Genomic DNA, 23996 nt, shown 5'->3' with positions numbered 1-23996 from the left:
GGGGCGGCGCTTGGCAGTTCCTGCGAGGCTTCTGTGGGACACTGAGGTTCTGCGCCTCTGCCGGTCGTCTGCGGACCCTCGAGGCGAGGTGCACGCTGACTCCTGTCCGCCCGCCCACCCACCCGCCCGGCCTGGTAGGTGGGGGCGGGGGCGCCGGGCGGGCAGGCTCCCGTGGGGGCGGGGGGCGGGGGAGGGACCGAGGGCCCAGAACTGGCTGCACACGTTGGGGGTTGGGATTCGCGGACCCGGACGCCTCTTCTCATTAGAAAGACTTTCTCTTCCCGGAGCTCTAAAGGCTAGGGGCAGCGACCCTGGTCTCCGAGCCCGGGTTGCCGGCTCAGGATCCACCACCAAGCCACCTCTGCAGAATGGCCTCGGAGTCGTACGCCCAGCCGGGAAGAGCTCTGGGGACTCATGGGGCAGAGAGCGGGATTGAGAGGCGGATAAGTGGGAGTAACAGTAGAGACAGCAGAATCTGCCCCACGCAAGTCCGCTTTTTCGGCTTTCTTTTCCCACTTTTTCCTGCTTCAGTCATTACCGGCTGTCTGATTTCCCCTGACCCCAAGTTCTGCCTTAACCAGTGTTTGGTTCCCTTGAGTCTGGAGCGTGACGGTGGAAGGTAAGGGTTCTGGGTGAGTTTGAACTGTTTCTTCCCATTCTCTAGGCTTCAGTTGTCTCATCAGCGTGGGATGGGGGCGGTTCTCTGGTTGATCTGTGTGGGGTCTCACTGTCAATAATTGAGCATCTCTGGGACACACCTAGGTGTCCTAATAGAACAGTGGCCAGCTCTGAGATAGCCTGTGCTCATTAAGACTCTTGATTTAGCCTGAGAACCCATGAGTGACTTTGGGCAGTCTCCTCCTTTTTCTGTGCTTTGGTCTCCACGTTGGTAAAATTGGGCAGCTATTATCTGAGTAGAGGCTGCCTCTGACTACTGTATTTAAGATTGCACTTTGCTGACTCCCTCTTATCTTTCTGTGCTTGTTTTACAACTTCATTGGTTTCTCTTAACCCTACTAGGGATGAAAGTACCAGTGTGCAGGGAATTTTGTTTGTCACTGCCGTATTCCCGGCTCTAGAACAGTGCTTGGAACGTGACAGGTACTCAGTAGGTAATTGGGGAATACTGCCTAGATAGGAACAGGTGGTTCCTAAGAGAATAACAGCCGTCTTATCCCAAGACTGTCTTGCCTCCCTTCCCAGCCTGCACCCCTTCTTCCTTTCTGATGACAGAAGTCAGGAAAGGTGGGAAGCCCCAGAAGTTTCACATCTCTGACTGCCTGGGCCTCCTGAGAGGCCAGGATGGGGAATTGAGAGGCAATGATATTGACCAGGCCCTCCTTCCTCAGGCACAGTGCCTCACCCAGCCTTCTGTCTCTGCAACAGGGAGATGACTTCCTTATCCGCATTTTGCAGTGAGGAAGATGAAGCTCAGAGAGGCTGAGCAATTTGCCCGAGGTCCCGAAGTCAGACAGAGCCAGAGCTCCAGTGCAGGGTTCCAGGCGTTGATCCCTGTTCTCTAAGTATCCCTGCCTTGCTGACTTTATCTTTCTTCCTCCCTCCTATCATCCCATGTCTTTATTTTGTGTCTGTTGGTCACAGGCCCTGGGCTAGGAACTGGGGATCCAGGGCTTCCCAAAGCTGGGTTCTTGGTGTTTGGAGGCTGTGTCATTATCAGGGGAAGTTGCTGTTCAACTCACTTTCTGTTTCATGTAACACCAAGCTCTGGGTCTCACCTTCTTTCTCTGGGTTACTCCCCTAGCTCCAGAGTCTTAGATATGGACCTTCTTCGGTTCCTGGCCTTCCTCTCTGTCCTGCTACTGTCTGGGACAGGAGTCACAGACACCCTGAGGACCTCCCTGGACCCGAGCCTGGAGATCTGTATCCTTTGGGATTGGAGGTGTTTTTGAGGGGTCTATAAATGAGGTTCCTCTATACCCACAACCCCTTGGGAGATTCCAGGGATGGAGCAGAACCCCCTAATAGGAACAGGGGAGAAAAAGTAAGGTGCTCTAACCAGACCTTGTTCAAGTCAGTTCTGTTCTGAACCTCAGTTTCCCCATATGTTAAATTGAGAAGGCAAGGCATATATCTCACAGCCATGAGGACTCTTGAGGATTGTACATGTGCCTCATTCTTTTTGGGTGAGACCCTGGCTGGAGACCAAGCCCTGGCATACTGGGCTGCCTACCCAAGGGCTGGGTCTTGAAAGAATAGAAACTCATAGAGAAGGGTGGGGGGCACCCCAGGCAGAGTATACAGTATGAGCAGAGGGGTGGAGGTTCTGGGAGCAGTGAGTGGCTGTAGGAGACTGGGGAAAGACCACGGGGAGGGGAGGGCAGGAGCCAGGTCCTGAGGGTTGTATTCAGGTTGTCGGGTGTGGAATCCTCTGTGAAGTGGATGAATGATATGTTGCAGGATTCATATGCTTCTCGGAGAGTGTATTCGTTCCCTGGGGAGTCCCAGGCATGCACATCTATGCCCCTGGCAGAGACTTGCTGGCCAGGGTGGGCCCTCTCGATCGGGACCACTGGATTATCCAGGCAGGAGAACTGGTGCCAGTTCCTTAACTTAATGCTGCTCAGACAAGAAGATGTTTGAGGTGAAGCGGCGGGAGCAGCTGTTGGCGCTGAAAAACCTAGCACAGCTGAATGATGTCCACCAGCAGTACAAGATCCTTGATGTCATGCTCAAGGGGCTCTTTAAGGTGCATGCAGGCAGGGGGCAGCTCATGGCAGGCCTGGTCTTTGATCTGGACACTGATGGATGTGTAGGAGTTCCCCAAGGGGATGGTGTTCAATGAGGGGGAAGCGCATGCACAGAAGATTTTTTTTTATATATAATTAATTTATTTTATTATTTATTTATTTTGGAGTATGTTGGGTCTTCGTTGCTATACACGGTCTTTCTCTAGTTGCAGCGAGCAGGGGCTGCTCTTCATTGCAGTGCACAGGCTTCTTATTGCGGTACCTTCTCTTGTTGCAGAGCATGGGCTCTAGAGCACAGTCTTCAGTAGTTGTGGCACGCGGGCTCAGTAGTTGCGGCTCGTGGGCTCTAGAGCGCAGGCTTAGTAGTTGTGGCGCACGGGCTTAGTTGCTCCGTGGCATGTGGGATCTTCCCGGACCAGGGCTCGAACCCGTGTCCGCTGCGTTGGCAGGCAGGTTCTTAACCACTGTGCCACCAGGGAAGCCCCTCACAGAAGATTTGAAGTAGGGTTGAAGTAAATGGGGCTGGGGCCGGTCTGGGAAGACCTTTTCAAAGCCACTCAGCCCAGGTGGGGTTCCCTCAGGTGCTGGAGGACTCCCGGACAGTGCTCATTGCTGCAGATGTGCTCCCAGATGGGCCCTTCCCCCAGGACGAGAAACTGAAGGATGGTATGGTCTTCCCAATCTCTCCCTCTCCTCTTCCCCACTCCATCCTTGATCTTCTCTAGCTGCTCCTTCCCTCTTGTTCTTGTCACTCTTTTCTCTCTCTGGAAGTACCCTCTTGTGGCACCTTCCAAGGAGTCTCTTTGGGTAGTTGGGCACTTAGTATATGATTCTCCGAGTGTTTCTCGGCTCGTTTCAGAGCCAGTTTCTGTGTCCCTGACACATATATTCTGTCGTGTGGTTAGGTGTTTGAGATGGGGGAACTAGGGAGGAGGCTTTGCCCACTTCCCCTCCAGAAATCCTTGCCTTCACCACCCTGACCCTCCTGGTAGAGATGGCAAGGGTGGTTCCCATTTATAGGAGAAAGAACTGAGGCCTTTTGAAGTGACTGGCCCATGGGAGCAGTTACCTTCACTCTTTACTACTGTTCTAAAAGCTTCAACCCCCTTAAATCCTTTTTGAGACAAGGTGAGACCAACATAGATAAATAAAAGAATATTTTGAATCCCTTCATCTCCTTTTCCAAGAATTTCTCTTCAGTGGTAATTTCTCCCCATTAACTGGTTACATTCTAACAGTAGAGTTTGTTAGGTCGCACTGTCTGAGACAGGACGGAAGGAGCTTTTACGTATTGAATGTTGGGCACGTTACAAATATCTCTAATCTCCATGGTAACTGAGGAAGGCACTATTCCCTCCAGTTTCCACGTGAAAGAGGACAGGCGGTTTGCCTGGCTCTTACCTGTAAACCAAGCGAACTCCTGAGTTCTTTGCGGTTCAAGATCGTTCTGAAGCCCAGGGGTCCCTGCCCCACTTGTCTCAGACCCAACCTGGCATATCTTTGTAGGAGTCTGCTTATCTCTGTGTGGCCTGGCCAGTGCTGGTGAGCGCTGCCTGGGCCTTATCTATAGGGGTCACTCAAACAGGGGCTGCCACCAGGGCTGGGCGTATAGTTACTATTCTTCATGCTAGCCTGGGTTCGGGGACCTGCCACCATAATGGACACTAAACTCAGTCTAAACTGATTTGTTGACTAGAGGAAGGATATTGGTGGGAAAACTGACCAAATTCAAATTAGGTCTGTGGGTTGATTAATCGTATTGTATCAATGTTAATTTCCTGGTTTAGATAGTTGTGCAATGGTTATATAAGATGATAACATTAGAGGAAGGCCAATGAAGGAATTTTGTGGTGTATTATGTAAGTCTAAAATTATTTCAAAATAAGAACTTAAGCATTTAAAATAAAATTGGGCATACGCTAAAAAGAAAACAAACCCTGATGTGTTCCCTGGCCATCCTAACAGAACTGACCCCTCACAGACACTGTAGTTGTGTTAACAAAAGGGCCCAGCTCTGGACATTAGGATACCAAGTTGGGGAGGTTAGGCCCAGCGAAGCCTCATGGGCTGCATATGCCTCCATGTGCAAAATGACACCCACCTCTCTGGTCCCCATGGCAAACGAGTTTTCTGAGCTGTGAGATACAGGGGAAAGAGCATGTCCTTTGGAGTCAGCCCTGGGTTTGCAGCCCAGGTTTGCTACTCACGAGCCGTCAGCTTCAGTTTCCCATGTGAGAAATGGGAATAGCAGACACATCTCCTTCTAAAGGTGGTTTTGATGATTCAGTGACCTGGTAGACATAAAGCCCTTAGCATGCACTGTACATGTGGTCAGCAGCCTGTGGGCCTCAGGCACCGTTCCCCTTCTCTGATTAGTGGGCTTGCCTCTGTTCTCTGGAGGGTGCGTAGGGCTGGCCAGGAGGGCTGTAGAAGGGCATCTCCCCTGGCCACTCATCAGGGTCCTCTCACCAGCTTTCTCCCAAGTGGTGGAGAACACAGCCTTCTTCGGTGATGTGGTGCTGCGCTTCCCAAGGATCGTGCACCACTGCTTTGACCACAACTCCAACTGGAACCTCCTCATCCGCTGGGGCATCAGCTTCTGCAACCAGTCGGGCGTCTTTGACCAGGGCCCCCACTCGCCCATCCTCCGCCTGGTAAGGACTGGGGTGGAGGAGGTCCGGGAGCCCTCTGTCTGGTGGTATGCTGTGAGCCACGCATCTGCCTTTAGTGAGGCCTGAATGTCAGCCTTTGGTTGCGTTTTCTGTGATAAGCCTTGGGCCACCTTGAGGTGCCCTTTCATGGGGTTCTATGCTGACCTGGGTCCCTAGGGGTCACCACCTGGCCCACATTTGTTCAGGCCTCGAAGGGGGTGGCCCTTGGGTGAGCAGGAGGCAGGAGAAGGCAGAGGATGACTAGCTTTTCCTCATCCGCAGATGGCCCAGGAGCTGGGAATCAGCGAGAAAGACTCTGACTTCCAGAACCCATTTAAAGTAGACCACACAGAGGTGAGCTGCTGGGACCTGTGGCCATGTCTGCTTGGCCTCTGCTGAGCCCTGGGAGGCCAGGGCCTGCAAGGGCTGGGGCACCTGGAGTGGAGTGTGAGGGCTTTGGACTTGGAGCCAGAAGTGCCTGGGTCTGGGCCTGAGTATCACTCGCTCACTGGTACCTTTGGGCAAGCTGCTGGCCCTGTCTTAGCCTCAGCTCCCCGTCTGTCCATGCGGTGTGGACCTCAGCTGTGAGGGCCAGTCAGAGGCTATGAACACATCCATCCCAGTGTACGGTAGGCACTGTGCCCATCAGGCGAATGTCAGGGAAGCCATGGGAGGTCAGGCCATGCTTCTCTGCCCTTGAGCCTCTGAGCACCCAGCCAGGCTTCTGTCCCACATTCCTGCACATGTTCTCCTCCTAGGGGCTGAGATGGGCTCTGAGAGCTGGAGGCTGCAGGGGAAGCATGACAGATACGGACACACAGTAGAGGGGAGGAAGAGATCAGAGGTGGCAGGGCAGGGCCTGAGCGGCAGGGAGGAAGGGCCAGAGCACTGTACTCCTCAAATCACAAGCTCTCCTCAGGTGTAGGGAGGGACCTCTGAAGGTTTAGGATTTTGCTGCTGTTTTATGGATGCTGACAGGTTAGAGACATCAGAGTTTATTGCAGCAAAAGCAGTTGCTGTTGGCCTGGTCATGTGGGTTTCCCGTATTCCCCAAGTCCCAGGAAGGTGACACAGAGGGGCCCAGGCAAATGCCACCCATGCAGTGGGTTTGCATCAAGTCTAGAAGCACCAAGCTTGGGAAATTCACCACCTTTATAATGAACAGAAGAAAACCAAGTCTTTGCAGGCAGACATCACCTCATCCTTCATGGTTGCTTTCTGCAAACACAACCTGAGAAATGGCCCAGGTACAGAGTGGTCTGGTGTACCAGCAAGAATGTGCAGGGCGATGGAGATCACCTCCCCACGGTCCATCCATCAGCCCTACGTGTCTTGGCTTAACTCACATTTCTACAGGAATGTCCTATTCCATGATTCATCTGATCAGTAGAGACTAGGACCACGTTTGTTCAGCTTGTCTCAGACTCCTGTCAGTAGGACTCTAAGCAGCAGGATGAGGCCACACGCAGTGTTGATCTCAACCATATGCTCCAGGGTCCTGGACTTAGCCAGCTCTGATAAGTCCTGGGGGGGCGGGGGCAGTAGGTCTTACATTCGAAAATCAGCACGCCGTCTAAGACCAATCTATCATCTGTTACCACCCATACAAGGGTTTAGACTGAGCTGCTGATCTTTGATGCCATTGCCAGTGATTATAGGGGCCAAGAGATAGACCCAAAGCAACGCTCATCCCCAGTGGAGAGGCATTCTGCGGCCCACTGTCTCCTACATGTTACCACTTGATTTGGGTCACCATTGCATTGTTTGGCTGAGCTCTGGAGGCAGTGTTGCTGCTGAGTTGCAGCCTCGGTTGCCCTACATGGCATAACCAGGGTCACTCAGGGATCAGGAGAAGCAGATGGATTTGTATGTCAGATTGAAACAAGGTTGTTCTGGTCTGTGTGTCTACACAGGGTTACTTTGGGAGCTGCCTTGGATGGTATCAGACACAGCAGAATAGTTCAGGACTGACTGCGTCTATGTGAATTTTCCCATCACGTGGTTGAGAATGACACACTGGACAGCTGGTCTGACTCTCAACTGCAGCTGCCGCTTGGCTTGGGTGGACCCTAGGATTGTTTTGCCAGGCGGCAGTGCTGGATCTAAAGGACAAAGAGGATTAATTGTTCCACACACCTCCTGGGATCTAAGGCACTCCCTCCCCAGATTATTGGTACAAAATCAACATGTCACATCCCAGGACCTATAATTTCACTTTTCTCCAATTATTCCCTACTTTCACCTAGACTTTTTGTTCAGAAGGGTCATATGTGAGTGGGACAAGGGCATTTTTGCAAGATTTCTACAGACACATATCTCCCATCTTGGCCCACATGGGCCACTACAGGGAGACGTGGCAAGGAGCGTACTGAACCAAGTGGTCATTATTCTTTTTTTTTTTTTTTTTTTTTTTGGCCGTGCCACGCAGCATTCAGGATCTTAGTTCTCCAACCAGGGATCGAACTTGTGCCCCCTGCAGTGGAAGCGTGGAGTCTTAACCACTGGACCGCCAGGGAAAGTCCCTCAAGTGGTCATTATTCTAACGATCTTGGGCCATACTGTTCCAACCAGGGACTCTAGGTAGCTGAACCAGAAATACGGAGTCCTCTGCTTTGTGTCAGTCCATGGTGGTGAGAGTATTGCCACACTTAGTACAATGATGCATGTAGGTGGCAGTGCCAGTCAACTGGGCTGTGTAGGCTTGATCAGCCTTTTGATTCTGGTTGGTCTCATCAGAGAATTGGCTATGAGCATCTAAGCGAGTGGCCCAGACTGCCCCATTGTCAACCACAGTTTGTTTCCACAGTTCATGGCCCCCAGGAGGGATGGCCATCTTTGATCTGCCAGTTTGTAGCCTGCTCATTTGGCAGACCAGATGGCTAGGACACTGACAACAGTCAGTAAGAATACAGCATGCCTGGTCATTAGGAATATTGTCTAGGCAAGAGTGACGGCTTTTAATTCAGAGTGTTGTCTTACTAGCCTTTATGGCAGTTGGTCTTCCAGTGTCATCCCTGGGGCCAGATGGCTGCTGCTGCCCGTGGTCACCTGTGCCGAGGGTTCCCAAAGCCGCCCCAAGGTTGATGATTCGCTAGGAGGACTCACAGGGCTCAGTGTGTACGTGTACTCGAGGCTATGATTTATTACAGTGAAAGGATCCACAGTAGAATCAGCAAAGGGAAAATGCTTCTTGGGTGAAGTCTAAGGGAAACCAGATACAAGCTTCCACGAGTCTCTCCCAGTGAAGTCACACAGGACACAATTTATTCCCCCAGCAACAGGTTATAAAAATACGTGTGAAAAGTTGTCTATCAGGAGAGCCTGTTAAAGACTCAGTGCCCAGAGTTTTTACTGGGAACTGGTCACGTAGGCACCCTCTGCCTAGCACATACCAAATTCCAGACTCCAGAAGGAAAGTGGGTGTTTAGCATAAACCACATTTTTGCACAGTTTAGGTGCAGTGAGCCACTCTTATCAGTTAGGGTGATGGGAATCCCTCCCAGTAAACCAAGTTCCCAGACACCAGCCAAGGACCAACCTTGGAAGCAAGCCTTCTAAAAGATAGCAGTGAGGCCAGCTATGTTAACTCTTCTGCACAGCACCATTAGCTCTTCATTTAGGTGAACAATCAGAGGACAGACCTGACTATTCAGAGGAACCTCTGACTCGAGGGCCCTGTTGAACTAGTGGCTTTGCTTCAGGTGACGGAGTGGGGGATATGGTTTTCCACACTAGCGTAGCTGCCTCCCCTTCATGTAAAACCAAGATGACACATCCTTCAAGGTTGCTTGCTGCAGTCACAACCCTGATAAATGGCCTGGGTAAGAACAGTCAGGACTGGGTTCTTGGTTACACGGCAAGAACATGCAGGGATGCTCAAGACCATGGCAGATTGCCTTTCCCAATGAGGGGGCTCCCGTGGAGATGCTTTTTTTGCTGTGTCACTGGCTCTTCTTGCCCTGCAGATCATGAATGCCTCTCACACACGAGGAGGGTGAGAGCATGGGGCACTGAGAGAATGGGCTCCAGGGTAGATGTAATTTAGCTTCATCATAATGTGCTCTGCTTGGGCATACCTCAGAAGCAACATACTTTCCTTTTATTGGCTGGGGACGGTCCCAAGATTTTACTCAACTTTTTGGTATCCCGTGTGGACCTGTCCACCAGCAACAGTCCAGGTTTGCTCCACTCACCTTGGGCATTCTCTCCATACCAGTGGGTGTTCCGGGAGTCCCCTCCTACTACATACCCATCACTAGAGCTAACTTGTATCAGGCTTCGTGCTGGCCACTGTCCCAGTCCAGAGGAAGCTGGCCCTCTCCCTGCTCTGAAGATGCTCACCGTCTGTTGGGGAAGGTAGCAGAGAAACCCAGTCCCAATCTAGCATGATCTCTGTACCAGTGCAAGAGGGAAGGACCCATGCGAGGGAGCCTATGGAAGTAGGGGGTGGAGGCTCTGGCATAAGTAAGAAGTGCGGGGTTGACCAGCTCAGGGAAGATCTTCCCAGGCAGAGGGACCAGCTTGCACAAAGGCTCAGAGGCATAGCACATGCATTTGTTCAACGTTTAGTGAGTATCTACTGAATCGCAGCCACTAGAGAAGCGTTCTAGCTCTGCCCTCCTGGGAATGGCATTCTAGTTGTAGGAGATAGACAGTCAATAAAAAATATATGATAGGTGGTGATAAGGGCTACGGAGAAAAACAGAGGAACGTGGTTAAGGAATTCCAGGGGTAACATGGGAGTACAGTTGCTATTTCACATGACTTGGACACACAAGGTTCTTACTGCAAAGACGTGAAACAGCAAGGGAGCCAGCTCTGTCTCTGGGGAAGAACATTCCAGGCTGAAGGAGCAGCAAGTGCAAAGGCCCTGAATTGGAAGCAAATTTGGAAGGGTGGGGAGTGTGAGAGGGGGTGAGGTCAGAGTTGTAGGCCAGAGCACAGGACCCTTGCATGTCTTCTCAAGGGCTTTGGCTCCAAGACACATAGGAGCAGGGTGAGGGTCTCTGACTTATCCTTTTAAAGGATCAGCCTGGCTGCTGTGTGGAGAATAGTGAGGGGGACCAGGGAGGAGACGGATACTGGTAAGGAGGATGCTGTGCTTGTCTATTTGGGAATTAATGGTGGCTTGAACCAGGGTGACAACAATGGTGCTGGCGAGGAATGGTCAGATTTTGGTTGTTTTGAAGGCAGAGCCAATAAAATTCACTAAGGAAGCAGATCTGGAGTGAAAGAGCTGCATTAAGGATGACTCGACGATTTTTTACCTGAGTGTGTGGAAGAATGGGACTGCCATTTCTAAAATGGGCAGACTGGTGGGACAAGGTCGAGGGCTGGATCGGGGATCAAGGCCTCGTTTCTGGACCTGATGGGCATCTGAATGAAGATGTCAAGGAGGCGACTGGGTATATGACTGGGTTTCAGGGGAGAGCTTAAAGCTAGAGCTGCAAATGTGAGAGTAGCAGGGGGGCAGGGCAGGTATAGCAGTGGTCTGAGGCCTGAGGCCTGAGATGTGCCTGCACTTAGAGACGGGAGAATGAGGAGGAACTCGCAGAGCACCCCAAGACGGATCAGTCAGTGCTAGGGTAGCAAACCCAAGAGGGAATAATTTCCCAGAGGCCGTGTGAGGAAAGTGACAAGAAGGAGGAAGTGATCTTCCTGTCAGATGCTGCTGGAGGGTCAAGGAAGATGAGGCTGAGAATCAGCCACTGGATTTAGCAGCATGGAGACATGCCATCAGAGATCTCAGTAAAAGCTGTTTTGGTTGAGTGGTGGGGACAAAAGACTGAGTTTGGAGAAAATGAGAGGAAAGGAAGTGGACGCATCCCATCAAGTACGGGTGACGCTTTTGAAGAGTTTTTCTTTTTTTTTTATGTTTCAGGTGTACAGCATAGTGATTCAGTTTTTTTTTTTTAATTAATTTATTTTTATTTTTGGTTGTGTTGGGTCTTTGTTGCTGCATGCAGGCTTTCTCTAGTTGTGGCGAGCAGGGGCTACGCTTGGTTGCGGTGCGCAGGCTTCTCACGGTGGTGGCTTCTCTCGTTGCGGAGCACGGGCTCTAGGCATGCGGGCTTCAGTAGTTGTGGCTCGCGGGCTCTAGAGCACAGGCTCAGTAGTTGTGGCGCACGGGCTTAGTTGTTCTGCGGCATGTGGGATCTTCCCGGACCAGAGCTCGAATCTGCGTCCCCTGCATTGGCAGGTGGATTCTTAACCACTGCGCCACCAGGGAAGCCTGTGATGCCGTATTTTTACAGACTATACTCCATTAAAAGTTATTACAAGATGATGGCTATAATTCCCGATGTTGTACAGTATATCCTTGTCGCTTATGATAAAGGTTTTGTTTTCAAGGGGAGCAGATCAACGGGAGACTAGCTGGAGGAGGGTGTGGGTTCCAGGGTAAAGTTTAGTGTGATGGGAGAGACTACAGCACGTTTGCATGTTGATGGGACCCCCCAACCTATTAGGGAGGAAGAACCGATGGTGCAGGGGTAGGAGAGTTGCTGGAGCCTCATCCCTGAGGAGGGGAGGGGGGAGAGGAGAGCTGGTGCCCGGCGGGGGGGGGGGGGGGGGGGGGGCGTGGCCTAGCCTGGAAGAGCAGTGTGGGCACAGCAGCAAGTGGGTTGGTGGGTATGGTGGTGGGAGCTTGTGGAAGTTGTCTTCTGAGTGTTTCCATTCTCTTTGGAACAGGAAGCAAGGTCATGGGCTGCGAGTGAGGAGGGGAGGAGTGATGGAGGTTCTAGGAGAAGGTGTGTCTAGGAGAGCAGGAGAGTGAGTAGACCAGGGAAACATTCTGGATTGTCAGGCAGCACGAAGGGTCCGCTCGAGGTTAGCATCAGAACTTAAAGTAGGCATTAGCCAGATCTAGCGGGGAGGAGATCCAGGAAAGGGATAGGCATTGTTTCTCTTCTGATCCACCTAGCTGGGGCTGGTGGGGCCAGGATCTCTTGACTTGTCCTTCCCCAAGCCGGAGCCAAGAGTGTGGAGTCCTCTGTGGCTTGAGGGGTCTCCCAGCTCCTCCTCCCTCCCAAGAGGATCAGAATTAACTTGTAGGGATAGGAGGCAGAGTGTGATAAGGAAAGCACTGGTCAGGGAAGTGGGAGGCCTGGGGGCTAGCCCCAGTTGGGGCTAACTGTGTGACTTGAGCAGATCACTTACCCTCTCTTGGCTGCACTTCTCTGGCTTCATCCCATCTTCCAGATTTGTGGTTCAGTCTAACATGGTAGGTGGATTACTCCACAAGGTGGAGCTCCTAATTTGTTTTTAACATCTACCTTGATCAGACATTTATCAGATTTATCGTATGAACAAATAAAATGGGTGTATCTCACAACAAGGTTACCTGAGTTTTGGGTACTATCGTATCTCATATTCTAACGTTATTCATTCATTCATTTAAAAAATACATGCTAAGTGCCATCTATAAGCCCAGCAGGCCCTGCACTGGGGGCTTGTGGCTCAGTGAGCAGCATCCGACACAATCTGCCTGTCCTCGTGGAGAGTGTGGTCCAGTGGGGGCAACAGGCACGAAGCAGGTGGTCACAGAGGCAGCTGGTGGCAGGGGAGAAGCACTGAGAAGGAAACAGAGGAGGCAGCCCCAGCCGGGAGCCAGGGCAGGTCCCCAAGGACGGTGACAGCTGAGCTGGAGCTAATGTGGCAGAGGGGGTGGGGGCTGGGAAGAGCCACAGCACGTGCAGAGGCCTGGAAATGGGAGTGAAGGAGCCCAGGGACCAGAAGTGAGGGAGGAGGAGAGGGGGGCAGGGTAGACCTGCAGATGCAGCTGTGTGAAACCTTGTCCTGAGAGTAATGGAGAGTCGTGGAAGGGTTTAAGCAGGAGTCAGACTTACATTTTGAAAGTAGCTAACTGCAGTGAGGAGAATGGCTTAAGAGGGGCCAAAGAGGGTGTGGAGAGACTGGGAGATGCCCAGATTTATCAGGAGGGCGGTGGGGGAGGTGATGGGGGTAGCAGTAGGATAGGCGAGACAGAGAGAAGTAGATGGGTTTGAGACTTAGGGGGTAAAATGGGCCAGGCCTTGGCAATGGACTGTGAGGGGTAGGGGTGGGGGTGGGGGCAATGCTTGGTCTCTGCCCTGCTTGCCTCGACTGGGTTGTGGGGCACTGCTGTTCATGAGGACAGAGACTCTGGAAGGGGACTGGGTTTTGGGGAGATGGAGCCATGCTGGGCTTGGGGCACGTTTGCACATTAGTGGAGGTGTCAGACAGGCATTTAGATAGGGAGATGCACATTTGAGTGGTAACTGACCATAGAGGTGGAACGGAAGCCCTGTGGTCAGATGAGCCAGTCTGGAGAGTGGGGGAAGAAGAGCAGAGGGCCTGGGGATGACCCCGGCTGAAGTCCTCATCCTCCTGCCCAGCTCGCTCTGTGTTCCCATCTCCTCACTGGGTACCACCGTGCATCCACTGTGGAAGCCACGAGTCTGGGCACCACTGTTGTCGTCTTTCCACCTCTTTCAGGCTCTGCCGGTTTAACCTCTGGCCCACCTGCTTCCCGTACACTCCCTTGCCTAGACGTTGCAACTTGTTCGCAAGTGGCAGGACCCCTGTTGTCTTACTCTTGCCGGCTGCCATCTCTTCCTCGGGGTTCTGGGAGTCTGTGGTGGTCTTCGGCACTCAGCCCCTTCACCCTGAGTGGAGTCTTTCTGTTGTTTCTCAGATGCGCCATGTAGGTTCAGCACCTGTCCCTCTGCCTGGAATGTACTCGTCCCTTGTCCTGTTTGCTTGGCAAGCTCCTGCTTATCTTCCAAGACCCGCTCAGCAGTTTCCCCAAGCCCATTTAACTATCTCCATGTCTGCGGGCTGCCCGAGGGCAGGGCCTGTGTCTCAGTGACCTTCCTGTCCCCACAGCAGCCTAGCTCAGAGGGAACTCTTTGCTGCCAGCAGACTTAATCAGACCACTCTGTTCTTCCCCTCAGTTCAGCACCAGCACTGACCCTTTCCAGAAGGCCCTGAGAGGAGAGGAGAAACGCCGGAAGAAAGAGGAGAAGCGGAAAGAGATCCGAAAAGGCCCTCGGATCTCAAGATCCCAGTCCGAGTTATAGCCCTGGAGCAGCCCAGGGCTCAGGGGGCCAGGAGGAGGCCAGTCGGGAGGAAGAGGAGAATGCAGCGGTATGACTGGTGGTGAGAGCTGGCCCCTGTGAGAGGGGAGGCCGAGTTTGCTCAGACCCCTGGAGCTGGCTCTGAGCCCCAGCTGAAGGGACTGGACCGCAGAGGGCTGCATTTCTCCCCAGGGACCTTCCTGGAGGGGTGCCAAGGGAGCCTTCAGAGGGCGCTGCAGACCTAACCCTGTAGAGACGCTGGGGGGAGCAGGAGGGATCCTGGGCTGGACTCTCCCGCTGGGTTAGGACCGCTGGCCGGCTGGCTGCTGCCCTTCCTGGCGAGGCAGCAGAGCTAGGCTCTGAGCCATGTGTGGAGGTGTCATGCCTGCTGCTGGCCCCACTGTGTCACCGAGTTGCCTGGCACAGTTGTCCCCTGCAGAGACAATAAAAGCCAGCAAATGCTCTGGGCTAGCAGGTTGGTTTGGGCCCCAGGGAGCCTCTCCATGGGGCAGGTGAGAGGGGCCTGGGTCAGGGGATAGGGGGCCCTCAGATGTAGAGACCACCTTAGAGGATATTCCTCCTCCTCAGAGGAGCCTCAAGCCCTGGCGGGGCAGCAAAGCAGGGGCTTGGCTTTGACCTCCAGTTCCCTTCTCAGCACTGTCATGGACAAGGGATCAGTGTTGAGAAGGGACCAGAAGTATCCTGGGAGGGTGTTTAGCCCAAGACAGCCTTGGAGCAGCGTGATCTCTGTCCTCAGGTATCCAGGGAAGTCATTGAGCAGGCTCGGGGAAGAATCAACTTGTCCTCTCTGGCAGCGCAGGGAGACCATAGCCTGCGGGTGGGGGCTCTTGGGGGACAGGCTGCAGCTCTGCAGGAGGCTGTGCTTTGTAATGGTAGGGCTACTCCAAGCTGGATTGATCAGATAGCAAGCTCCCTGTGTCAGGAGGTGTGTAAGAAAAGACCAGGGCCATGGAGCAGGGAAGCTGCAGAGGGAGTTAAGCCCTGAGTGGGCTGCCGCCCTTGTCATATCCCTTCCAGGCAGAGAAGGGAGGGGCTCTGGGGGGAATTCTAGCTCTGTCTCTTTGACTTTGCCAAGCCAGGGGAGAGACACACAACTATCCCCAACCCTCTACCACTAACAGTGCCCAAGGGAGACCCAGGGTCTTAGCCCATCAGACTTGCGGAGTGACCCTGGCCCACCCCTTACCTGTGCTGTGGCTTCATTGGTGTAATGAATTTGATAATGTCTGAACCGTCTGGCCAGCCCTAAACTGCTTCTCTGAGGTTGGGGCCTGGCTTCTCAGTGACAAGAGCCCTTCTCTGATGGTTCTTTGGTCATCCCGTAGATTTGCTGAGCACCCACTATATGCACAGCCAAAGAGAGGAGCCCAGTCTTAACTTGTGTTCACCTCTGTCCCATTTAGCATCTTTATCCTCCTGGGTTCTTCCTTCTATACCTTCACTTCTCACCATCTTGGTTGATCCCTTCCTCTCCACCCTCCAGTGGGCCCAAGTTTTCCCATCTGACACCTTCAAAGGTACAAACAGAACCACTCTGCTCTCTTCCCCAGGCAGCTCCAGCTGGGAGCTATGGGAACAGCTGCAGAGTGGGAGGCACTGTGCCCATTTACCTGATCTCCTGGTACTCAGGTAGCCCTCTGCAGAGGGTTACTGAGGCTCTGGGATGGGAAGGCATTGGACCAAAGTGAAAGTGAGTCATATGGTATGCCAGCAGACAGTCACCCCCCACTGTGGGGAGCCCTGTGAGAGCCACTGAATGGTGGAGTTGCAGGTGGCACTGTCCAGCTCAGTGCCTAGTCCAGAGCAGGGCAGCAGGGTTTAGTTTTCTGTTTCAGGGTGAGACTAGTATAATCTATACCAACCCTCCTGCATGTAAACAATGAAAAGGACTTTCTTGTCTTTTTTCCCCCCAAATAAGGTACTTTATTTATTATGTTATATATGTTAATTATCAAAAGTAATTTAAGTAATACTGAAATACCAAGAAAAAAGTAAAATTCACCCTAAATCCCACCATTCCCATAACCATCACTGACACTCAGCTCTTGGGCCTTCCATCCTTTTTGTCCTTCATGTGATACACAGATCACGTGTAACTTCAGTTACAGTAGCTACCTTGTATGGGCACTGTGTGTCAGGACTTATTCCAAGTGCTGGCTTGCATCAGCTCCTTCTGCCTCAGGGCCTTTGTGTGTGTTGTGTGTTCCCCTAGCTATGCCAGATGCAGTTCCCTCCTCATAATTTTAGGTTTTGTCTTAAATATCAGTGCCTGTTTTCTTCATCAGACTGGAAGCTCTCAGAGGGCAGGAACTGTCTCTCTGCCTGCCACAGAAATGTTCAATAAATATTGTCAAATGAGTGTACAGATGATCTCACTTAATCTTCACCACTACAAGGGTGCACTGTTCCCATTTTAGAGCTAAAAAAACTGAGGAAAAAAAAAAGTTATTTAACCAGCCCAAAGTCACACGGTTTGTAAGTGAATCCACATGGCTGCCTCCACCCAGCCTTTGAACTCTTAAGTCTTGACCGCAAAGCAACTGCTACCTCTCACAGACTAGCAGGAAAACATAGTGTTCCCTTTTAACAATATATCGCGGAAGTCTTTGTCAACAGGTATATTCATCAGGTCCTTATTGGGCTTCCCAGTTTTTCCCAGTTACAGCGGACTCTGAAGAGCTCCTTTGAGGGCACACTTCTCTGAGCACTCATACGTTTATTCCTTAGTATAAATTCCTAGAAACCTGCACAGTTGTTTACATCGTGACCAACTGCAACACTGGAAGTGCGGTGGCTGAAGGAGTGGGAATCTGTGGGTGGGTTGCGCCTCAAAATCCCTGCGGAACTTTGTCAAGATGTGCTCGGAACCCACCTCAGAATGCCTGTGGTGGTTCCGGGCACTGGCGTTATTTTAAAGGACTGCAGGAGATTCTGAGGTACCCGGGGTGAGGCAGCTGGAGTAAGCGCGTGGTCGCGGCAGGTGCAAGGGCGCAGAGTTTGTAAAATACACTCCGTACTTGGGCAGTTCGCGAGCCTCGGTAGCCGCCTTCGTAAGGGGCTTGGGAGAAACGCGACGTGAACGATCTCCATACTCCTCCGGGCCCCAGTGCTGGGGTCCAGTTTTGATTCTACCCGCCACCCAAGCGGGCTGGGGGGACCGGGGCTAGGGTGGGGGAGAGACAGCTGGGACGATGACGTAATGTGCTCAAGGCTTACTCTGGGGGCGCCCAGCGGGCGGGGGCGGGGTGGAAGGTGTTAACCCTTCATTCCCCAGCGGGTGGATGGAGTAGCTTGTGGAGCCGAACCAACAGAAAAGGGAGCGGTTCCTTTAAACTACGGGAAGGAGGTTGGGCTGAGGACCTGGAGGCTTCTCTTCGCATTCGCTAAGAGGCCGCCAGGGGAGGGGCCTCGATATGCAAATCTGAGCTGCTGATCGTTGACGCGCCATCACCCCACGCGCCGCTTCGCGCGCCGATTGGCCAGGACAAGCCTGGTCCCATTGACAACAAACAAGGGGGCGCGCGCGGCCTGGGGGCGGGGCCACAGAGGGCGCGGGTTGGGGCGGGGCAATGCCGCCCCGCCCCGCCCGCGCGGCGCAAACATGGCGGCGGCTGGCACCGGCCGGTGAGGCGGTATCCGGCGGGGGCTGTTGGGTGTCATGGGCGGTGACGGCGGCACCGCCCCCGCGTCTCCCTGAGCGGGACGGCAGGGGTTCCTCTGCACCGAGCCGGGCGATGGACGGGAGCGGAGAGCTGGGCGGTCTGGAGACCATGGAGACGCTCACGGAGCTGGGCGACGAGCTGACCCTAGGGGACATCGACGGTGAGTGGTGGGTGGGTGGGTGGGAGTGCGGGGGCGCTCGGGGAGGAAGGGGTTACGGCGGCGCGCGCGGGTGCGCGTGCGCCCACCCCCCGGCAGCCCCGTCTCGCGCGGGAAGACCCTGCAGGCGCGGTCGACCCGGCTGTCCCCAGCCCTTCCGGGCGCTGTGGGTTTGAGCCCCTCCCGGCCGTTCCGCTCGGGCAGGCCGCGGGATCTGCTTCGGGGCGCCTCGTGTCCGGAAGCGCAGCGAGGGTCGTGGGGTCGGGAACGCGGAGCCGGGGGCGTCGCGGGGGCCTGGCGGGAGCAGCCAGAGGAGAGCGCGCGACCGCTGCCTCCTTCGCGCTCCTACACGCGCGGTGCGAGGTCACGCTTGCCCGCCCAGTGGCTCCGCGTCGCACCTGTCACTCCACTCCCGACCGCGTGGGCGGCTTTGGGGTTCCCCGGGCCGGGACCCCAGGCTCTGCGCCCTCACCCCTGGTCTTCCCGGGGTTGAAACAGGGCCGAGTCTCCTGGCGCCTGGGAAAACTTTGGGCAGCGAGCGGCTGCAGAAGCAAGTTGCTGATGAAGCGAGCGGTGGCGGCGGAGTGTGGACGCATCTCTCCGGGATAGAGACCCGGGCGCTCCTGCTGTTGCGCTGCAAAGGGAGTTGAGCAGCAGGAATTTTGAGCTGTGGCCCCTCGGGGAGAGGCTGGGGAGCGGGTGGCCTTTGTTCCGGCGACCTTAACAGCGGAGAGGAAGAGCTGGTAGGAGCACAGGGATCATTTTGTGATCACGGAACCCAAAGTTTGGAGAGGGTCAGCGACTTGCCCAAGGTCACCCAGCTGGTTACGGAGCACAGTTCCTGGGCCAGTGTTGGTGTCGCTGCTCCATCAAGCTTTCACCTGCTCCTTGGGGGCGAGGAGTCCAGTGAATAGGTTAGTCATCATAATAATAACTCTGAATAGGTGGGTTCTTCTGATATTCTAGGCCCCAAACGCTTAAATTGTTTCACTTATTCCTTACTACAGTCCTTTAAGATAGATACTCTTTTTGCTCCCATTTTACAGGAGAGTGAGGCCAGAAAATGTTAACTTGTTTAAGGTCGCTCATTTTAGATTGTCCAGAACCCATACTCTTAATCAGTAACTCAGGTGCATTGTGCTCTTGAGTTTACAAAGTGCTTTCATGTCCAAGATCTCACTACAGCCTTGCAGGCAGGTATGATGACTACAATCTCATTATACAGATGAGGAAACCGAGGCAGCAGAAGATTCTCTTCCAGGGGAAGAGATAGTGGCAACAGCTAATTCAAAAGAATCCGTTTCCCATTTTGCTTCTGTAACATTTCACCCCTTGGCCTGACTTTTCTTTCTGATTTTGGTCATACAGACAGTGTGGTAAGACCCTTAAATGACGCCCCAAGTCTAACTACAGACTTTTCCACTGAATGCTCAGAAATACAGAAATGTGTTGACAAATGGGGGAGGGACGTTCTTGGAACTTAAGGGCAGCTAACATGTTTTGAGTACTTAATGTGCCAGGCACCGTGTTAAGCAGTCATTGCACATTAATGTCCTCAATCCTTAACAAGTACCATCAGGTAGAGACTGCTTGTTATATTACATTCATCCCCTCTTCATAGATCCTGAAACTGAGGCTCAAGGCAGTTCATTAACTTACCCAAGGTTACACAGCCAGTAAGGAGCATGTCCTAAACTGTCCACTAGCAACCTCACACAAAGAAATTCATGTGCATTTTGCATTCCCATTCCAAAACTGATTCTTATTTATCTTAATTTGTAATGTGTTAAAGTACCTGGTAGTTAAGTATTAACCTTATCCCTATAGATTTCTGAGTAATATGTATGTTGTGGAAACTACCACAGTGGTTCCATGGCTTCACAGGGCTCCATATTAGATTTGGGAGAAAATGGCTCCCTGTCTTCACTGGTCAACAAGTATTCAAGTGAGAGCTGTAGGGAACATGAAAAGATAGGAAAGATAGAATTTTATGGCTTTGTGGAGTTTGAGATGAATAATAGTAAAACTGTAGTGCTGAGTATAGAACAGCTCACAGTTATGCAGAGCAGTTAGTGAAAGTAAGCGTGGAGGGAGCTTGGTAAAGGCTGGCTTACCAGGAAGACCACACCAAGGAGATGGCCCTGGATGTGGGTCTTAGAGGAAAGAAGGGTTGGGTGGGCTGAAGGCCAGTGGTCTGCAGGCACAAATATCCCTGAAAACTTACCCATCCATCTCCCTCCAGAACATCAGCCCCATGAGGGCCAGGGCCTTGCATTTTGTTTCTTTCACCTAGAATTAAATATTTGTGGGGTGCCTGAATGAATCCAGGGACCTTGAGCTAGGCAGGATTCTAAGTTATACTAGACTCAGCCCTTGGTGTTGGTTTAGGTCAGAGCTGGCCAGCCAGATGCTTCTAGGAGCTGGTTGGGTGAGGAAGAAGAGATGCTGTGGGTAGTGGGGGAGAGAGGGTATGTGTCACCTTGAGAGCACATGCCAGCCTCTAGGAGGTAGCCATGTGGATGTGAGGTGATGATCCTAAGAAGGTGATGGGATGGGGATAAGAAGTGGCCATTGTGCAAGGTGCTGGATGTGACAGGACATGGCCTCAGTGAAACTTGGCCCTGAAGGCAGAGCAGAGGTGGAATCCTAAGATCCCATTAAGGCTTTGATCCTGGGCATTGGGAGGGCTCAGAAGCTAGCAGGAAGAGCTGGTTTGGGGAGGTGATGAAAATTTGTCTTAAATGGACTGAAATTGAGGTGCTAGTAGGAAATGGGAGGCAGATAGGAGAAGGTTAAAACTGGGGATGGAGATTGAGGACTAGTCACCCACCCATACTGATGAGTTGAGTATAGAGGTGAGAGGAGAAGATGGAACCAGAGGTCAAATCAGGTGAGGGAAACATAATAACCTAAGGGGAAGTGAGCTTTTTGAGGAGCAGTTAGTGGATGATGGAGATAGTGCTGCAGAAGACAGCACGGATGACAAGACTATGAAAGGACTCATGGGATTTGGCAATTAGGAGTTCCACCTTTGACACAGCAGTCAGATGGGGTGATCCAAGGCCAGGTAAACCAGAACGAAGTCAGGAGTGAGCGGGGGGCGGGTGGACAAGTAGAGGCAGCTGTTCTCCGTGGAGAAGGTTGAAGCAACTTTTCGGTGAGCTAATTTACTTTCTGTCCTCATGGATTTGCCTATTCTGGACATTTCATATAAATGCAATCATGCAATATGTGGCCTTCTTCACTTAGCATAACGTTGAGGTTCATCCGTGTTGCAGCACGGTGTTCCCTTATATGGATGCACCGTGTTTTGTTTATCCATCCATCAGTTGTTGGACATTTAGGTTGTTTCCACTTTTTGGCTATTATAAATGAAGCTGCTGTGAGCATTTGGGTACAGGTTTTTCTGTGGACATATGTTTTCTTTTCTCTTGGGTAGATCCTCTACGGTTTTTGTCGCTGTTTGTTTTTTCCTAGCGCTCATAGTAGCCCCATTTATTCACTTGCTTACTTTCCATGTTCCCGTAACTAATGCAGCCTTAAATCTTGTGACAGAAACTCAGTTTGGTGGTCAGTTTTTTTTTTTTTTTTTTTTTTGCGGTATGCGGGCCTCTCACTGTTGTGGCCTCTCCCGCTGCGGAGCACAGGCTCCGGACGCGCAGGCTCAGTGGCCATGGCTCATGGGCCCAGTCGCTCCGTGGCATGTGGAATCTTCCCGGACCGGGGCACGAACCCGTGTCCCCTGCATCGGCAGGCGGACTCTCAACCAGTGCTCCACCAGGGAAGTCCAGTCAGTTCCTTTTATCGCCCTTGTTGATGTCTCTCCTGGGGCCTTCCCTCTTTTTGCCCCATCTGATGCTTGTCTAGGTCTGCTGTTTCACACTTATCCTGGGTCTACCCTTAACCATCACCCGGGGTCGGGGGCGATGTTGAAGCCCTTGTTCCCTAGTTCTTGTTTTTTTTTTTACTCCCTTGTTTTGATGGAGCACATCCTCCAGTAGCTTCCTAAGGAAGTGTACTTTAGAGGTAAATATGTGGGGCTTTACCTCTAAAAATATATTCTGACGTCTCCAATTTGATAGTTGGGGTGGGTTTAGAATTTTAGGTTGAAGGCATTGCCTCATTGTTTTCTAGCTTCCAGTAGTTGAGAAATCTGATACCATTTTAATTCCTGACCCTCTGTGTGTGACACGTTTTCTCTGAAAACTTGTGGGCTCTTGTCTTTGTCCTTGGTGTTCTGAACTCCACGATGATGTCCACTGATGGGCTGAGCTGTCAGTCACTGTCCCTGCTTGGTGGGCTCTGAAGGGCTCACAAAGTCAGATACCTACATTCGTACAGTCCTCTTGCTGGTAGCCCACCCTGTGCCCTAGGCTTCAGAGTAACTTGCTGTTCCTGAGCCTTTGGGTGGCACTGTCTTGGGCCTCTGCTGGCTTCTCCCAGCAGTCAGGCACTGGAGAGGCGCTCTGTAAAAGTGTGTCTAACGAGGAAAGGAAGGCGCTTCAGGTTGAGGTGTTGGGTGGGCCCCTAGTCGAGGTGTCCACATCACTGGGAAGATCGGAGTGGCCAGCCTGTGTCGGGGAAGGTGTGGCCAGCACACCACTGGCAGGGAGGCGAGGAGACGGGTAGAAACTGGCTTCGTGTCTCTCCAGTGAGTCATACTTCGGAAAAACTGCTCAGTGAGGTGAAGCAGAGATCTACTTTTTACCCCTTTTTGAAGATGTAAGCTTTCTCTTGACACTAGAACATATATCACTGTTGCTAGTGTTTGGCTTGAAAGAGCTGCTGCTGCTCTTAGCTTATTTATTTTCTGCCAGTTTTTAGCGCCTGGTCTCATCCGGTTCCATTTCGTGGGATACATCTTCTAGGGTTGCTCAGACCACTGAACCAGTCTCCTGGGGTTTCTCCTTCTTCCTGGGTCTGTTTGGTTTCGCCCTTGACAAACGTGTTGCATTCACACCTGGGCCTTTGGTCCAATGTTCTTGAGCGCTGCCTGCCTCTCATGTCAGTCTTTTCTGTCATTCTCATACTCAGCTCAGGTCTTGGCATTTTTTCTTGGCATTTTTAAAAAAGTGTATTTTTGCTCCTGTATCGAATAGATCTTTTCTTTTCTCAATTTCATAATTTAAAAAAGAAGTTCTTAAGCAACTTTATTCAAATAGCGCTCCCTGAATATCAAATTGTCTATCCTGCTGGATTCTTGTCTGAACTTTATTAACGTGCACATGAAATGTTACAGCATTTTCACTTACGGGTTGCTGTATGTTGAAACAGTTGAGGTATAATTGCCTGTGATCCAGTGTAATTCATCTGAGGGGGCAAATACCTATCCATGTCCCCGTGGAACATTTGCATCATTTGCAGTTTTTCATTAACATAAGTACTGTTGCCCTGAACACAGATGAGCAGATCACTTTGGAGTCAGTTCGTTGGTGCGTGTTTCTCGTCAAGGACTCTTCAAGTGAAGAGCTGGGTGACAGCTCTTACACACTGCCAGCTGTAGCCCTTTCATTTTTTAAAACTTTTCCGGTGTTATAAATTACTGTGGTGATTGGAACTTACCACTTGGAAAATATTTTCATCTTTTCAAAAAGGTGATACATTCATATGACAAAATAAAAAGTATGAAAGGGTACTGTGAAAAGTCTTGCCCCCAGCCCTGTCACCATCTGCTTAGGGCCCACAACCCCAAGTTATTAATTTTTTAGTTTCTTTTACATCCTTCAAAACTTAATGCAAAT

At 52.0% G+C, this 23996-nt stretch overlaps 2 protein-coding genes across 9 annotated transcripts in view; both read left to right on the top strand.

The window, feature by feature from the left end:
* Window positions 1-11: 11 nt before the first annotated feature.
* CCDC134 (coiled-coil domain containing 134) lies at window positions 12-16791 on the top strand. Of its 5 annotated transcripts, XM_079936269.1 has the most exons (8): window positions 12-134; window positions 532-619; window positions 1763-1881; window positions 2586-2707; window positions 3290-3374; window positions 5181-5362; window positions 5642-5713; window positions 14293-16791. In XM_079936269.1, exons 3-8 carry the CDS (start codon window positions 1779-1781, stop codon window positions 14416-14418), a joined length of 690 nt encoding a protein of 229 aa, XP_079792395.1. In that variant the 5' UTR covers window positions 12-134; window positions 532-619; window positions 1763-1778; the 3' UTR covers window positions 14419-16791. The 5 variants fall into 5 exon arrangements, with proteins under 5 accessions (XP_079792395.1, XP_079792396.1, XP_079792393.1 ...); XM_079936270.1 differs by lacking the exon at window positions 532-619 and having other exon boundaries at window positions 88-134; XM_079936267.1 differs by lacking the exon at window positions 12-134 and having other exon boundaries at window positions 274-619.
* Window positions 16792-17905: 1114 nt separating this feature from the next.
* SREBF2 (sterol regulatory element binding transcription factor 2) overlaps window positions 17906-23996 on the top strand; it is a 60846-nt gene continuing 54755 nt past the window's right edge. For 2 of the 4 annotated variants that reach the window (XM_079937934.1, XM_079937932.1), the window contains exon 1: window positions 17906-18258. In XM_079937934.1, the coding sequence (XP_079794060.1) occupies window positions 18006-18258 (253 nt within the window). In that variant the 5' untranslated portion in view covers window positions 17906-18005. Of the gene's footprint in view, window positions 18259-19147; window positions 19170-23996 lie in introns of those variants that run through there. The other 2 variants (XM_079937933.1, XM_079937935.1) reach the window with 2 other exon arrangements.

The sequence above is a fragment of the Stenella coeruleoalba genome (assembly GCF_951394435.1).
Source record: "Stenella coeruleoalba genome assembly, chromosome: 11".
In the NCBI taxonomy this organism is placed as follows: domain Eukaryota; kingdom Metazoa; phylum Chordata; class Mammalia; order Artiodactyla; family Delphinidae; genus Stenella; species Stenella coeruleoalba.
Note: the sequence above shows the minus strand (reverse complement) of the source record. Positions and strands in the feature narration are given on the sequence as shown.